General features: G+C 43.6%; 1 protein-coding gene and 1 long non-coding RNA gene across 2 annotated transcripts in view; both read left to right on the plus strand.

Annotated features, from left to right (window-relative positions):
* Positions 1-18,005, plus strand: part of LOC128415374 (uncharacterized) — a 207,592-nt gene that overhangs the window by 108,603 nt on the left and 80,984 nt on the right. The window lies entirely within an intron of this gene.
* The window catches only part of CRB1 (crumbs cell polarity complex component 1), a 153,737-nt gene that overhangs the window by 102,144 nt on the left and 33,588 nt on the right, over positions 1-18,005 (plus strand). The window contains exon 7 of the mRNA XM_053391485.1: positions 14,760-15,313. Coding sequence (XP_053247460.1) covers positions 14,760-15,313 — 554 coding nt within the window. The remainder of the gene's footprint in view (positions 1-14,759; positions 15,314-18,005) is intronic.

The following is an 18,005-nucleotide window of genomic DNA, read 5'->3' on the forward strand; positions in this document are numbered from 1 at the left end:
TTTCCATGTGCTGCTCTGGTTTCTCAAGAAGCGGCTTAGTCATGCTGGCCACATGACCCTGAAGCTGTACGCTGGCTCCCTTGGCCAATAAAGTGAGATGAGCGCCGCAACCCCAGAGTCGGTCACGACTGGACCTAATGGTCAGGGGTCCCTTTACCTTACCTAGTAGTGTCAGACTTATGCACATGCTAAGGTAACAGCCATGTAAAGCCAAAAATTATGAGGGCCCTCTAAATCCATAAAAAGTTATATATTTTGTTCAGATTGTTAGGGGTTTTGTTGTTGCATATTCACCTACTGGTTGTTGGCACCCATCTGTCTCTTGAGACGACGGCATGTGCCTCTGTGGGTGAAAGCCTGGGCAGCGTGTATGGAGATCCCTGGCTGCCCTGTTTTCAGCCTCACTGATTTGGTCCGAAGGAAAGCAGAATAATATGGTTGCCACCAGCTTGGCTGCAGGAGTTGCCAGAAGGAAACATACAAGGCACCCACCCTCCAACCGCCTTAAGGACTCCAGTCTGGATTTGTGTAGGGTTTACTGCTTAGCCTTCACTTCCCTCAAAGATATTCCACAAGGCAGAAGAGGTTTAGGATCAATACGATACAGCAATTTAACCAGTTAGAAGCTTTGGCAAATAAAAGCTTTCGGCAAATAAAAGCTTTCAGCACCTTCTGCTGAAATGACATCTTAGTTGGTTCCAGGCAAGTCTTCCAGGGATGGGCATTTCATAAGCAGGGTGTCATAACTGAAAAGCCCATCTCCCTGGTCACTAGTCAACCACTGTTACCTAACTAGTCAATAATTGTTACCTAAGAGAGCCAGTGTGGTGTAGTGTTTAAGAGCGGTGGACTCGTAATCTGGTGAACCGGGTTCGCTTCCCCGCTCCTCCACATGCAGCTGCTGGGTGACCTTGGGCTAGTCACACTTCTCCGAAGTCTCTCAGCCCCACACACCTCACAGAGTGTCTGTTGTGGGGGAGGAAGGGAAAGGAGAATGTTAGCTGCTTTGAGACTCCTTAAGCGGAGTGTTAAAGCAGGATATCAAATCCAAACTCCTCCTCCTCCTCCTCCTCCTCCTCCTCCTCTTCTTCTTCTAACTTTGCTGTGGGGCGCCTGGAAGAGAGTCGCAGATGTCAAACATGAATATTCAGGCAGGCTCGTGTGGTGAAAAGTGACCCTTTTAAGTAATCCAGTCCCAATGCAATTTAGAACTTAAAAAGTAAAAGTACCAGTACTTTGAATGGTGCCCAGAAACAAACCAGTAGCCAGAGCAATGGGCAGCAATCCAATTGTGAGAGATGGGTCTGGCATCCCTGCTTTCGTCCTGAAATTGCAAAGTATAAAATCATGCAAAACTAGCCACCCCAGGCCAGAGAGAATAAAAATATCAGGCTGCAGTTCTATTCCTACTTACCGAAGGCCCACTGAACTCAGTAGACAGTGAGCTACTTGAACATATACAGCAAAGCAGTTAGCTCTGAAAGTTTGTCTTATATTTGAACGTATTTAACTTTGACCAAACTGCATCCACTGTTTGCATTCAGCTATTTTTATCTGTGAGAAAAGGTAGATTTTTTTTTATTAACCCTCCCCCCAAAAAACACAGCAAAATCAGATAGAAATTGTGGGGGAGGGGAGAAACATGAAAGGCAACATTGCAGATCTCTGGTTCAATCCAAAGCACCGTATCTATTGCAGATGTTAAATGGCACAGTTGCACTGAATTTAGTGGAGTTATATGGATTTACACCAGCTGATATCTGGTCTGGTCAGGGAGGGGGGGTGCTTACTAGAGCCATTTGTTCAGAAAGCTTCAGCTTCAAAATGCATTCCGATATTTTTTAAATACTATATCATTTCACATGCTACCCTGTGTGTGCACCTACCTCTTTTTTATTATTGAAAAATGACATTGCCGGAGCCGTAATTGTAGCAGACGGCTTTGAAGTTGAGCAGTAATTTATCCAAAGGTTTGAAAAGCAACTTTGGGATAAGGGGGCTCCATCTGGTAAATATGTTTGCCTCTTTATATGAAGCAAAATTAAAACCATGCAGCTCCAAGAGAAGCTTATACTTCCATTAGGACTGTTGTGAATGATTAGAAAGTATTTGAAACTCCCCCTGCCCACTTCTCCCTAACCGCAATATTCTTCTCAATTCACAGCATCCTACCATTTTGATTAAAGGTGTGTGTGTGTGAGGGAGGGAGGGAGAGAGAGAGAGAGAGAGAGAGAGAGAGAGAGAGGTGGGGAAGGGAAGTGAAAGAGAAAATTGGGAGCAACTAACAGTCTCACTGACCCCCCCTCTCCCATGAGTGTATCCAAATTGTAGAGTATTCCTTTCAGAAGATGGTCCAAGGCATTCAAAATTTTAGAAAAATCCAAACATGCAGTACATCTCTTCTGAAAACAGGGAACATTAAGTATACAGTGGTACCTCGGGTTAAGTATGGTACTTAATTCATTCCGGAGGTCCGTTCTTAACCTGAAACTGTTCTTAACCTGAAGCACCACTTTAGCTAATGGGGTCTCCTGCGGCTGCCGCGCCACTGGAGCACGATTTCTGTTGTCATCTTGAAGCAAAGTTCTTAACTCGAGGTACTATTTCTGGGTTAGCGGAGGCTGTAATCTGAAGTGTATGTAACCTGAAGTGCATGTTAACCGAGGTACCACTGTATTCTGAAATGGTTAAGGTATACAGTGGTACCTCTAGATACGAACGGGATCCGTTCCGGGGCCCCGTTCGCAGCTAGAGGTAAACGTAACTAGCGACGGTGCATCTGCGCATGCGCGCGTCGCTTTTCACCGCTTCTGCGCGTGCGCGTGACGTCAATTTGAGTGTCTGCACATGTGCAAGCAGCGAAACCCGGAAGTAACGCGCTCCGTTACTTCCGGGTTGCCAAGGAGCGCAACTCGAACGCGCTCAACTCGAAGCATATTTAACCCGAGGTATGACTGTACTCATATTGTCTAGTTAGTTGAAACTTTGCAACAGTTTCTCACACATGTTTACCTCATGCATAGGTTTGGCTCACGGCAAAGGTATAAAGAAACCCAAGTCGATTTCCTATACTAGCCAAAAACATCTGCCTGTCAGCAAAAAAAATAATATGTCTGTGCACACATATGTGTGTTGATTTAAGTAACTGGCAAAATGGAGATCAGCTTACCTTCTTTCAATAAACTGATAGTCGGATTAGATGAAATGTTAGAGAGCTGTAATCATATCTTCCAGCTCTTTAATTCCCCTCCCCCCCCAAAAAAACACACACACAAAAAGTAGCTGCAGGGAGGGGATTTGGACTGGGACTGCTACGACAGAGGAAGAGTTTGGACTTGATATCCCGCCTTTCACTGCCCTTAAGGAGTCTCAAAGCGGCTAACAATCTCCTTTCCCTTCGCCCCCCACAACAAACACTCTGTGAGGTGAGTGAGACTGAGACTTCAGAGAAGTGTGACTAGCCCAAGGTCACCCAGCAGCTGCATGTGGAGGAGCGGGGAAGCGAACCCGGTTCACCAGATTACAAGTCTACTGCTCTTAACCACTACACCACGCTGGCTCCTTTAACCCTTTCCCCCTGCAGTTTTCTCAATGAAAATGACCCCCCCCATTGCTATTTGCCTTGCTGGGGGAAACCTACTGGTGTAGGGGTGGGTGTGATGGGGGAAATGGCACAGGGGAAAGGGTTAACTGGGGTCCTGATATGAATCAGGATAATCTGTAGCTTGGTTTTATCAAAAGAAAGAAATCAAAGAAATGGGAGATTTGATCACAGATGTCATTTGGAGTTCAACACTGGGCATCACAGTGCTAGTTGTAAGATGCAGGTGGTGCTGTGGTCTAAACCACTGAGCCTCTTGGGCTTGCCGATCAGAAGGTTGGCAGTTTGAATCCCCACGACGGGGTGAGCTCCCTTTCCTCTGTCCCAGCTCCTGCCAACCTAGCAGTTCGAAAGCACACCAGCACAAGTAGATAAATAGGTATCGCTGGGGCAGGAAGGTAAACAGCATTTCTGTGTGCTATGGCACTCGTAATGCTCCTCTCTGGTTTCTATCATGGTGTTCCATTGCACCAGAAGCAGTTTAGTCATGCTGGCCACATGACCCACAAAACAAATGCCGACTCCCTCAGCCTGAAAGTGAGATGAGCACCACAACCCCATAGTCGCCTTTGACTGGACTTAACTGTCCAGGGGTTCTAGAATGAGGAGGATGGGGAAAATATTAGGAACATTGGTCATATTTCTGTGATGATCTCTGCTTTTGCAGGGCCAGCTTCAAGGGGCACAATGAGGGCAGCTGAGTCAATGAAGGGAGGAACAAGATCTGGCACAACAAGCCTTTTAAAAACATGGGTCATAGCAGAAGGGGAGAGTGTCATTGGGACCTCACTTCAGGCAGGAAGGTGTCTCAGGCCAGCACTGCATAAGATACACTGAATACAGCATTTGTCGTTCAGGAGTCTGTCTCTCTCTCTCTCTCTCTCTCTGTGTGTGTGTGTGTGTGTGTGTGTGTTCGTAAATAAGTGAATTGCCATACACATATAATCCTAAAAACACACATAAATAATATCTGTAGATACATGTTCCTGGATGCAAAAGGGAGTATCACCCTCCCACAAATCCATATTAAACAAGAATGCTGAATTCCAACACACCAAAATTCAGCCTAATGCACAGGTTCATTTGCTCTGTGCAGAAACACTGGTCTCTTTTATGAGATAAACTACATGCTCCAAGTTCAGTAAAAAAATGTCCCGTTTCCAACTTCTGTCATAATCAGTGTACCTTGGGCTATGAGTGTAGCAAATTTCAGCTTTCTGGGTGGCCTACTAGTATTTACCTTGTGCCCCCCATTTCTAGGGGGAGAAAGCAAACAACTGTTTGCATGGTCCAGAAATATATTTATCCTACAGGGATGCCCTAGAGACACACAGCTGCCACATTTTCAGACATTTCTGGTAATTGGGGTGTCCTGGACTATAGAATTGTCCAGACATACATCTGAATGAGTGTAAAAGAGCCCCGCCCACCCCCATTTCCTATAAATGTTCAGCTTACTGGGATTGTGGCTCGGGGAAAAGTAGGAGAAATAAACAGGAGTTTCCAGTGCCCCCTGCTGAATGAACTATGGGAGGTGTTATTTCAAACAAGAACTGAGGTGATTTGAGGCCTTGCATAGGCTGCTAGAGCTTATGCTGCATTTTGCCACATCTCCTTGACATAACAGCTCTGCTGACTTACCACGTCCAGGTTTTGTTTTTAAAAACATTATTGATATATATATATAAATAAGAATAAAAATGTGCACCCAACCACCAAGACCATTCCATTGTAACTATCCAACCTCCCAAAATGTTAACACTTCTTGCAGTGGTTTGACCCCTTTCCGTTTTAACAGTACAAATTCCACAAAAACTTTCCATATCTCTTCGAAACTATTTCTCCTGCATGGTCTCTATCTTGCCTTAATGGCACATGTTAATTTATCATTAATAGCTATATCCCACACCTCTCTATACCATTCTTCCATTTGATATTCTGCTTGCCCCTTCCACTTCCTAGATATCATAAATTGTGCAGGTGTCAATAAATTTGTGAGCAAGTCCTTCATAGCCTGCGAACCTTCCACCCCATACCATGTCCAGGTTTTCAGGCACCGGCTTAGTCTACACTGTGGATGTGATAGAAATGTTCATGGGGAGCTGTTCTTCTGAGACTGAGGCAGAGCTATAGGACCCACGTACCTATGGGACCGCCTCTCCCGGTATGCCCTGCAGAGGACCTTAAGGTCCACAAATGACAACACTTTGGAGGTCCCAACTTGCAAGGTGGTTAGATTGGTCTCAGCTAAGGCCAGGACCTTTTCAGTACTGGCCCCAACTTGGTGGAACACTGTCACAAGAGACAAGGGCCCTGCGGAACTTGACATCTTTCCGCAGGGCCTGTTCCGCCTGGCCTTTGGTTTGGACTCAGTCTGACCCTTATGTTTCCCTCCCCTTATGGTTTTGATCTATGGGCTACTCTTAAAATGAGGCTGCATTTTAAATTGTATTTTTAATCTGTATTTTAAATCCCCCCATTATGTTTTTATTGTAATTTTACTGGTGTTAGCTGCCCTGAGCCTGGCTCTGGCTGGGGAGGGCGGGGTATAAATAAAAAAGTAGTAGTAGTAGTAGTAGTATAATTATTATTGCCTCAGGCTGGGAGAGCCCAGAAGGAAGGGCTGAGATTCCTGCATTGCCAGGGGTTGGACTAGATGGCTCCTGTCACCCCTTCTAACTCAATTCTATGATTCTATGTGCACCAAATGCACACATATTAAGGTTGCCCACCAATAATATCGAATAGCCAGTTGATTAAGAAATTGCCTTTTAACTGAAGAATTGATTAAATACAACCACATTTGCGTATCACTAAAGCCCTTAGTAGGTGACTTTTGGGTGTGTTGGAGGAAGCAAATGCAACTTGCAACTTAGGAAACAATGACTGGAACCCCAAACACATTTACTCAGGAGTGAGACCCACTGAATGCAACAGGATTTGCAATCAGTCATAGAGTTGAAAAGAAGCGAAAGGCCAAGTTGTTGTTTACCACAAGCAACATAAAATAAATAAAAAGAATCAAACATAACAGGAAGTATCCCTTTAAACTGCAACTTCACTGAATACAATTGACCATCACCAATCAGTCTATTAAAGCTTTTCAGCCAATCTTCTTCATGGTTATCCAGAAATGAGTCCCAGTGGATTGAATGGAGCTTACTCCCAAGTCAGCTGCATGGAGGTTTCTTCCAAAAAGTAGAGAACTTTCCCAGTTAGCATCCGTATAGGAATTGCTTTTGGGTGTTTTTAAACGTTTTATTGCTTGTGTGTTTCCCTCCCTAGGCTCCTTTGGAAGGAAGGGCAGGGCATAAATTTAATTGATAACAATTGTGCACAGGATTATAGCTTTACTAGGTTAAACTATCCATTAAAGTTTAAATTCCTAATATACAAGGGCACACTCACTTTGGAATTTATAGATAATGGAAGAGCTCTTCAAAGCGCTGCTTCTGCTGTGTGCTTTATGGTACAGAAATTACTTGCATCTTTGTTAAAGAGAAGTTGACAAACAGTAAGTGCTTGGGAAGAATTTCCATTGCACACTGCACTCTCTCAGCAGTAGCAGGCAAGCAACAAAGTTGATTTATTTCCATCCGCATCCAGACGTAATGGCTCAAGAGGTTAATATTGACCAAGGTTATGCTAAATGCCCATCAAACCACATACCAGACCCAATATTTCTTTTGAAGCAGAGTAATTGAAAACTGCAAGCTCGCTGTGCTACCTTTTTAAAGACTAACCCTGCTTCCTTTGCCTTCTTTGTAATGTTGCGCGTCTAACTGCCACTCGCCGGCTTTGCTGCATCATAAGCGATCTCTCTTCAACAAGAAAAATGTCTTTTCAGTACTCCCTTAGTAGAGAGAGCTGGCGTTTTTTTTTTTTTAATAAACTAACCTTTCATGCTTAAAAATGACCATTTCAACACTGAGGGGAAAGATTTATGGACATATGTCTTGTTTTTAACAAGCACATAAAGAAGTTTAAGATCATCTCATTCACAAAATTAAAACGTTTTTCACATGTTATTTATGAAATTGTCTATTCAGAAATAAGTCAGGGGTTTATTTCCCCATACTAAGTAAACTGAGCCAGATATGAATCCTGTAACACTTAGAAGGCAGGTTTCCACAATGATCACCCCTGTTTTCATGAGTCTTATAATCATTTCATTAAAATAAAACACTGCAAGCAATATGTGTGTGAGAGAGAAAGAGAGAGAGCGTGCACCAAAGCAGCTTTCCCGCCCTATGAACGAAAAGTCTGATTATAAGTTTTTGAACAGCTGGGGTTTGTTTTGTTTAACTCCAGTTAACACTGTTGATGTTGTTTGGTCTGTGAAACCACACATTAAAGGTTTTAGTTCAGATTAGCCAATTGTGATTATTGATTTGGGGCCGTTTCATCTATTAATATAGCACTGTGGAGAGCCAGTGTGGTGTAGTGGTTAAGAGCAGTAGTCTCAGAATCTGGTGGACCGGGTTCGTGTCTCCGCTCCTCCACATGCAGCTGCTGGGTGACCTTGGGCTAGTCACACTTCTCTGAAGTCTCTCAGCCTCACTCACCTCACAGAGTGTTTGTTGTGGGGGAGGAAGGGAAAGGAGAATGTTAGCTGCTTTGAGACTCCTGAAGAGGAGTGAAAGGCGGGATATCAAATCCAAACTCATCTTCTTCATCTTCTGGAAGCCATCCTGGCTTAAGATATTTTGCTGCCTGAAGCAGAGGACCAAATGATGCACCTCCTCAGCCCTCCCTTTGCCATGCAAGGGCCAACACTTTAACTTCAGAAAGCCTCCCTGGGCTGTTTAGACATCAGTTCTTGCCTTCATCTCCCCGCCTTTGGGTAGAGATAAAGCGGGAATCAAATCCAAACTCCTCTTCTTCTTCTAACTTTGCTGTGGGGCACCTGAAAGAGAGTCCCAGATGTCAAACATGAATATTCAGGCAGTCTCGTGTGGTGTCCCTTACCTTTCCCGCCCCGACCTGGCCACAGTGATCCATGCGACAGTCATCTCCAGGCTTGACTACTGTAATTCGCTCTACACGGGGCTGCCCTTGAAGCTGTCCCAGAAACTCCAGCGGGTGCAAATGCTGCAGTGAGGCTCCTCACGGGGTCTCTGCCATGGGAGCATATTCACCCAGTGCTTTTCAAGCTGCACTGGCTCCCGGTGGAGTACAGGATCAGATTTAAGGTGCTGCTTTTGACCTTTAAAGCCCTTCACGGCCTAGGACCCTCGTACCTACGGGACCACCTCTCCCGGTATGCCCCACGGAGAGCCTCAAGGTCCATAAATAGCAACACCCTAGTGGTTCCAGGCCCTAAGGAAGTTAGATTGGCTTCAACCAGAGCCAGGGCCTTTTCAACTCTGGCTCCGGTCTGGTGGAACGCTCTGCCTCATGAGACCAGGGCCCTGCAGGATCTGATTTCTTTCTGCAGGGCCTGTAAGAAAGAGTTGTTCCGCCTGGCCTTTGGCTTGGAAACAATTTGATTCCCTCCCTCTCTTTCTTTTTTCTTCTTCTTCTCCTCCTGCGATGAGGCTACATTTTAATATTTTAATGTTTCAATATTTTAATGTTGTATTTTTAATTTTGTTTTTAAGTTGTAATCATTTAACTTGTTTTTATTATTGCTTGTAAGCTGCTCTGAGCCCGGCCTTGGCTGGGGAGGGCGGGGTATAAATAAAAAATATATTATTATTATTATTATTATTATTATTATTATTATTAAAAGTGACCCTTTTAAGTAATCCAGTCCCAATGTAATTTAGAACTTAAAAGGTAAAAGTACCAGTACTTTGAATGGTGCCCAGAAGCAAGCCACTTCACCCTGCCATATGGTAAAGTTGACCTAGAGGGGAAGCCATTTCCACATGATAGTGTATCTCCAAATAATTTCCAGAATATTTTGGATCAGCTGCCCTGAACTGTTGTGGTGTTCAGAGAGCTGCTTCCCATTCCATGTGATCCACACTAATTAGCACCTGTATTTATTTCTTAGATTTATCACCATAAGATTTTGGGGCAGTTCACAGAATAAAATACAGGATAAAAAAACAAGAAAATAAGTAAAACCAAACAGCAAAACAATAATCCCCCCCTTCCCACAGACACATTTTAAAGACTGTAGAATATGACTCAGCCAAAGGCCCAATTGAAGAGGAATGTTTCTGTCTGGCACCTAAAATATATATAATGAAGGCCTCCCTAGGTCACCACACTGTTTGAGTAAATGATGAGACTCCATCCCACTTTATTATTATTATTTATTTGATTTCTTTCCTGAACTTTGCCATGTTGTTGCCATGCCTCAATGAAGAGTGAAGGTAGCTTGAGAAGAAGCCAACATCATTTGTCCAATCCTAGGCGTGATCTTCTCTGAGATTTAGTAAGCCAGTTGGTCCTTTGGGGCACGTGCTCGTGTTAGTAGTATAGTTGCTTCATCTATTTTCTTACATGTGCTGATCACCCATCAGCACAAGGTGGCATAAATCTGGTTTCTAGGTGGTCATCCATCTAGGCTCTGTCTAGACCAGCGGTTCTCAACCTGTGGGTCCCCAGATGGTGTTGGACTACAACTCCCATCATCCCTGAGCTCTTGCCTTGCTAGCTAGGGGTGATGGGAGTTGTAGTTCAACAGCATCTGGGGACCCACAGGTTGAGAAAGGTCTAGACCAAGATCTGCTTAGCTTTAGCAAGCCTGATGTACCTTCAGACAATATCCTGGGTTCTCAACCTGTGTACTCTGTACAAGGCCGATCTTAACATTGGGCAAGATTTCTGCATTGCAGGGGGTTGGACTAGAAGACACCTGTGGTCCCTTCCAACTCTACAATTCTAAGATTTGAAGGTACAAGAAGAAAAATAAGATTTGACCGTTTTCTTTCACTTGAATGTTTTAAGATTTTTGCTTGTTGGCGTTTGTTGTTGTTGTTTGAGAGATTGGCATTTGTGCCATACTTGATTTCAGATCAAGAAAACATCAGCCAAAAGGATGATCAGCCATCATACCTGGTCATCTAAATTTTCAGTGTAGTCTACTTTAATGAGGAGAACACAGCACATCAGTAGATTGGCTATAACCAGAAGGAAATCTGTACAACGGGAACTGCCAAAGCAAATCCCAATTTATTTTTTTAAGAGATTGTTGCAGCATATTGAATGAATGAATAAGTTTATTACGGTCATAGACCAGAAGAAAAAAAACCAACATAAAGACAACAGTAGTTTACGAGGGAATGATGGTGTCAATTAAAAGTTGTAAAATTATACATAAAAACAATGCACATATGCACACACACCCACACGCACGCACATATATACTCATATATGCACTACCATATATGTGTAGACTTAAAAAGAAAAAAAAAAAAAAAAAAAAAAAGGGGGGGGGGGGCTTGTCCAAGAGTCAGATCTTTTACTTTTTTACAACTAATGCCCTCCGCTTGATCGCGGCCGCAGAAAACTTGGCCACTTTCAGTGTTACTTCTGGGTTTTTATCTCCTAGTAGGATTTTCAGCCGCTGGGATTCAGATCGACCTGGAAATTTCTGGACGATAGGAGAGATAAACAGTGACCTGATATCCCCGTAAAGGTCGCAGTGTAACAACACATGTGAAGCCGTTTCCACCTCCTTCAGACCACATGGGCAAACTCGTTCGGCATAGGGTGTGCCCTCGTATCTGCCCTTTAGTAAGGCAGATGGCAGTACATCAAATCTGGTAAGGGTAAACGCCCGCCTATATTTTGCGATTTGTAGATCCAGCAAATATGGGGTTAAATTAAACCCTTTTTCATAATCTTGGATAGCTGGATATTTATCTATCTTGCTCATATGGTCCTGAAGCTCTACATCTCCTATTCGCTGGCTCACCATCATTTTAGCCTTTTCAAAACCTGCGGCTATAAGTTCTTGTGGGGAAAGCCCCAGGCCCTTCAATTTTTCATAAAGCGACAATCTCCATTTAGACTGGAACGGGTCTAATAAAGTCAATGGAGCCACTCCCACTGGGAAAAATATGAGTTTTAGCCAGAAGTGAATCTTCAGGATCCATATCCTGGCATTAATAGGGAGTTGACCTACCTCCAGCCTAATGGCAGTGTTGGAGACACAGGTAGGTAACCCTAGTAGGGAGCGGTAAAATTTAGTTTGTACAGATTCCAGGGACTTGAGTTTTTGACAATTAAATATCTGGGTGCCATACATCAGTTGTGGAAGTATTTTTGCAACAAAGACCTGGGAGGCGGCAGGAACATATTGACCTCCTTTTCTGTAAAAGAATCTTATGATAGCTCTAAAAGATCTTTGCGCATTGACAATGGAATTCTTAATCTGATGGCACCAAGATCCCTTCTCATCAAAAATTATTCCAAGATATCTAAAAGATGTTACTTGCTCAATAGGTTGGTTATTAATTTTCCATTTATGTCGGAGTTTTCTCTTGGGGAACACCATAATTTTTGATTTAGTATAATTTATTATTAGGTGTTCAGCTTCGCAATACTCTGTAAGAGCTCGTAGAAGTTTTCTTAGACCCACACAAGAGAAGGAAATAAGTGCCGCATCATCTGCGTACAAAAGGACTGGTATTGATATATTGTTTAGGTTTGGGGAATGAGTACTTGCTTCCTCCATCTTTCCGACTAAGGAGTTTATATAAAAGTTGAATAGAATGGGGGCAAGAACACAGCCTTGCTTGACACCATGGAAACTTTGGATTTCCTTTGATAGGTTCCCATAACGATCACATCTAACACGGATCCGAGTATTTTCATGTAGTCTACGGATAAGAAGCAAAAGACGTCTATCGATGTTTGTGGCATTTAATTTTTCCCAAAGTCTATGCCGGGGTATCGAATCGAAAGCTGATTTGAAATCTATGAAGGCTACATAGAGAGAGCCTCCTTTCTTTGAGGTGTATTTCTCCACTAGATGTTGCAATACCAGTCCTTGGTCTAGAGTTGATCTATGTGCCCTGAAACCAGCCTGGGCTTCCTTTAGGATGTGCTCCTGTTCCAGCCAGTCCGCAAACTTTTCACGTAAGTGAGTTGCATAAAGTTTGCTAATGATGCTTAAGAGACTGATTGGTCTGTAATTGGCTGGATCAAGTTTACAGCCTTTCTTGAATATGGGAACGATGATTGCCAATCCCCAGTCCTCTGGTATTATTGCTGTTTGATCTATGCTGGTGAAAAGGGTGGCAAGGACTGGGGCCCACCAGTCAATATTGGCTTTGAGAAGCTCAGGAGAAATATTATCTGCTCCCGGGGCTTTTCTATGTTTGAGTGCCTGAATAAGCCTCCTAATCTCCGCAACCGACACCGGAGGCCACTCATCACCTGCCGCACACTGTATTAGTGGCTGTGTCAAAGGCAGAGCTGAATATAAAGATTGGAAAAATGCCTCCCAAGTCCCTGCAGGTATAGTAAACTCCACTTCTGAGGAAGTAGATCGCACTCCATTTGCTACCAGTCTCCAGAAGGTGGCCGAATCTCTCTCTCTGGATGCATCTATTAGGCATTTCCATTCTCTTTTCTGTGCCAGGAGTTTTTTGTTTTTGATCAAAATTTTATAGTTTCGTTTATCTTCAAACCAGCCCGTGGGGAGTTGGGGTAAATTGGCAGATCTATAATTCTTGTATTTTTTCAGTAAGTTTAGCTTCATGTCCTGACATTCTTGATCAAACCAGGGTTTGGAGTTTTTATATACTGAAGATTGCCTACTTGGCCTGTTCCTTTTTTCCTTCAGGGAATCTTGAAGGAGTGAAATTAACTCCTGAAATAAGTTTATCTTTAGTTCATGGCTAGAGGAAGTTATAAGGTTTTCTCTCTTAGTGAGGAATTCCTTTGAGCATAGCCTGCTTGAAATTTCCTTATGCAGTTCATCTGTCCATCTGATACGCGAATATTGGGTCTCACATCCCTCAGAGCTGATGGCAAAACACCCAAAATAGACACAAAGAGGCACATATCCAATTGCCAGCCTACACCTTATTAGAAGCTTATCTAGAGCTGAACACAGCAGAAGGAGAAAGAGGAAGCAGCATTGCTGCCTGATGTCCCAAGACGAAAAGTCTGTTGTATGGCTTGATCAACAAGCATGCCGCATATCCTACAGAGCTGGGATCCACTCAGACTAGAGGCCCTGCTCTGGTGTCAGCATCAGAGAAAATGTTTCCTTTCATAGGGCCCACTCTGCATCACCCCCAGTTCAGTCAACACTGACCTCTCTTTTTGCATGGTAGGAGTCAGGCTGAGCTGAAAACAACATGGAAATGGGGGAATTAACCTGGATTTTTTCCTAAATCAAATAGTTGTGGTTTCTACATTGTGACAGATTTCTAGAATCAGCTTGCAGGGACTAAGGAAGTGTTCTTTCTTGTATGTGTTTCCATGGGACTCAAGCTTGCTATTCTCATACTTGTTCCTCAGAACTTTCATCAGACTCATAGGGAGACAGAAATGTCCAACGTTGGCCCCTGTGACTGGCAGATAAGATCCAAAATGTATGTTGAGGGGGGAGGCCAACAGTTCCCTTGCCCTCTAAAATTCAGGAGGAATTTTGAGTTCAGGAGGAAATCCTTCCCAATTCAGGTTTGACAACCAATAGTCCCTGAGCATGAGCAAAATTCACGGAGTCATCCAACCAAAAGGGAAACAACGTTGGGGCCACAGTGTTCAAGACACTCAATATGTTATCTCTCTTTGCCTCGCACATTAGAGATGGGCCATCAGGAGAAAAACAGAACTACTGAACAGAATGTTGGGCGATCCCTGGTGAGATTGGAAATGAGGAATGTAAGACATGTGGGTCACAACCCTTACCTTCCCAAAAGGACTGAAACTGAAGCATCAGAACCAGCCATTGCTGGTCTCCTAGCTTTGAATTGGGGCCAGTTATATCATATCATCTCAGACAGAAGGTAGAATTATATATCTCAATCTTTAAAAGGCTGCACTTGCTTTGCAGGATTCGTAATGCATCTTTCAAAGGAGTGGCACAAACCATAGTAGTTTGCCACTGAAAGTGCCATCAGGTAATTTAGTTTAGAATGCCAGAGCATTCCCGGTCTGTTTCGCAATATGTCCATTTTTCCATCAGTATTCCTGTCTTAAAGTTGTATTATTATTTTTCTCTCTCTTTTTGCCATGTGAACTCAAGAGTACATTCCAGGAAGATTTGGACATGAGGAATCCAAAGGGTTTGCTGCTTTTCCTTTAGAAGGCAGCGACGACGAAAGTGTGACAATCTCAATGTTTGTCCGAACACGTAAGCCTTCTGGCTTGTTGCTGTCTCTGAAAAAAGGCGCAATCCTATTTCTTAAGGTCTGGTTGGAAGGTGGGAAACTCCTGGCGTCAGGCCTAAGCTCTGACAAACTCCTTGGAACACAGCCTGTGAATGATGGAAATTTCTATTTGATATCCTTAAAAATCAAGCCAAACAAGACCGAGCTATTCCAGTCTTCGCAGAACCTGGGCTACATTTCTATCCCTGTAATAAAAATCCAGAGCGGTGATATTATGTACATCGGAGGATTACCCGACGACCAAGAAACCCATGTAAATGGTGGATATTTCAAAGGCTGCATCCAAGATTTAAGACTGGGCAACCAACCACTGGAATTCTTCCCTGTCACGACTTCATCAGATTCTGTCATCAGAAAGAGCACGCTGATCAACATTGCCCCAGGCTGCATCGGAGACAACCTCTGTCAGGTAAGGATGCTGTTTCTCAAAGTGCCGTTTCCATGTTTGCAGCAAGGAATTCTCTTTTGAACTAGCAGTGCTCCGAAAACAGCATGTGACAGTAAGAATATCTGAACACGATATCCGAAACAGGCAGGTAAGATCAGGTTTTTGTCAAACAGCCCCACACTTTGCGGGCGCCGAAACCGCAGAAACATCTGGGAGGCTGGAAGGCCCGGCGCTTGAATGGCAAGGTAATGATAACCAGTTAGCAAGCCTGCTATTCATTAAGGGCAACTTGAACTCGCTGTAGTTTTTCAAACCAAAATATTCTCATAATTACTGTAAAACCAGACTTTCGAAGCAGGCTAATCACATGGTATGTTACGGGCATTTGGGCCTGGCAATGAAGCCTGTAAAAATATTAAAGAAGAGAGGAATGTTGTATCACCACACAAATACAAAGGCAGCCCCTATGTGTGTTGGATCTACCAGAAATCACACGGTCCTCATTTAACATTGCATAAAAAGTAATGGATTTATAAACAAACACCATCTCTTACATATGTGCAAATACAAGTGGGTTGACGGAATGTGTTCTAATGTCAGTTGTGTGTTCCTGTACAGTATGTTTCATATGAAACAGCTTTTTTTCTTAATGTCTCAAGCATTTCATGATTTATTTATTTTTTTAAAATCGCTTACAATCATGCTGAGCACTTTTTCCTGTGCTTACCCTTCTTTCAACTTATTATCATTATTAACATATTATTTGCCTTTCATGCAAGTGCCTCAAGGTGATGTACAATAAAAACAGTTAAAAACACAAAAAAGCAAATAGGTTTAAAACAAACTAATTTAGCAAAAAACTGGACACCCATGGCACAGGTCCATTCACCCAGTTGGGAAAGCTTGAAACAAAAACGTTTTCAATTTCCCTCCCAGAAAAGTGCAGATGATGGGGTCCTGTTATATCTTGACAGGCATGCTGTTCCACAGAACGTACCATCATCCCTTCAGAAAAGACTTCAAGAATGGCACATTTTTCCTAATTTACTTTCGCATCTCCTAGACATACGAAGCCTCAGAGAGAGGCACCAACTGCCTAGGCCCTTCTCCTCTGTTCTCTTCCATTTATAGCCCAATGCTGCTCTGAAAACTGAGAACCAGTTCACGCATGCACAGACATCATTTGATTTCTCACAATTTGATTATATGGCCCATGTCAACTTGCCCCAGAATCTATGCATGGGCTCAGCTGAACGGCAAGGGATTCCCAGACCTCTTTGTGAGGACTGATCTGTGATAACTCATTCACACGTGTAAATTGCCATTTGACGCTGCAGTCACCACACAATCAGCTTGAACCAGGCCTTGGTGATGAAGTAGGCAATATCACATTATCCTGGCTTCAGTTCATAACTTACAATACTGCTGCTTTCCACTGAAAGTCTCCCTTCCCCTTCTACTCAATCTCTACTCCCAAACATTCGTTTTTCCTGCTGGCTGTCCTCTAAGACCAAACTTGGAGCGATTTTGTGCATACCCTTCAACATTTCTCCAATGAAAATGGGGCCACTCGATATTAATAATAATAATAATAATAATAATAATAATAATAATACTCGCCCATTTGACTGGGTTGCCTCAGCAACTCTGGGCAGCTTTTAACACACATAAACACATAATAAAATATTAAAAATAAAATAAAAACCTTCCCTGTCTTCTAAAGGTTGTATAGCTACTTATCTCCTAGGCTTGGGGGTCGCATGACACAACCAGCCTGTGGTCCAACAAGGAAGAAGGCAGGAAGATGCTAGAGCATCCGTTGTCTTTATTAGCTGGGAGCGATTCTCCATTGTTTCAGACCAGGAATCTGTTCCAGGCTTGTCTGGAGTCACAAGGGATTGAACCTGGAATCTTTTGCACTGAAATAACATGCGACAGCCTTTTGCTAAAGGTCAGGCCTTGATATGCAGCAAACCTATGCATGCTCATCACTCTCTAACCAGAAAGGCCTTCTTTGTATTGTGCATTCTCTACAAAGGCTTTTTAAAGAGGAAGGTTTCAGGGCACCACCGGATTTCGCCAAGAGTTGTGTAATGGTTATAGGGGTTCTCGTGCGTAAGTTGCCGCCACTCCTGGCTAGGTTACCTGGTTGAACCCTTTCTGTCTGGACAGCCCTTCACTTCGTGGCTGTCTCAGTCACTGACAGAATCTGTCAGTGGGCGTTTCTTGAACTTCTTCCAGCAAAGAAGTTCCTTGTCGCCAAGTCTCCTCCTACTCTCCCTGTGCGGAAGTCTTCTGCGCAGGGAGGGTGTGGGCAGCGGAGCACCCATGCGCTCTCCGCTGGTCTCCGGTGAAGAGTCCTGGAGCCTCCTCTCCGATTCCCCCATCTGCCCCCCTTCTCCACTGGTGTTACGCTGATTTCCTTCCCCAGCAGATGGGCTGCCTCTCTGCCTGCTGGGACCCTCTCCGGCATCCCTCTGGAGCCTTCCCTCCGCCTCTGGCTCCGATGGCAGTTCCCTGACAAGTTGTTTGCAAAAACATTTCCCATTCTTATTTGGCAAAGGCTTTACTTGACACGCCTCCTTTCCTCCCTTTGACCACTTTCGCCTTCAATCATCTCTTCTTCTTCTTTATCTTTTGATATCCTTTCTCCTAGGACTAAGTCAAATGGTCTGTTTAAGTGGTTTTTGGAACAAAAGAAATATATCTTATC

Source organism: Podarcis raffonei, chromosome 6 (genome assembly GCF_027172205.1).
Source record: "Podarcis raffonei isolate rPodRaf1 chromosome 6, rPodRaf1.pri, whole genome shotgun sequence".
NCBI classification, from domain to species: Eukaryota; Metazoa; Chordata; class Lepidosauria; order Squamata; family Lacertidae; genus Podarcis; species Podarcis raffonei.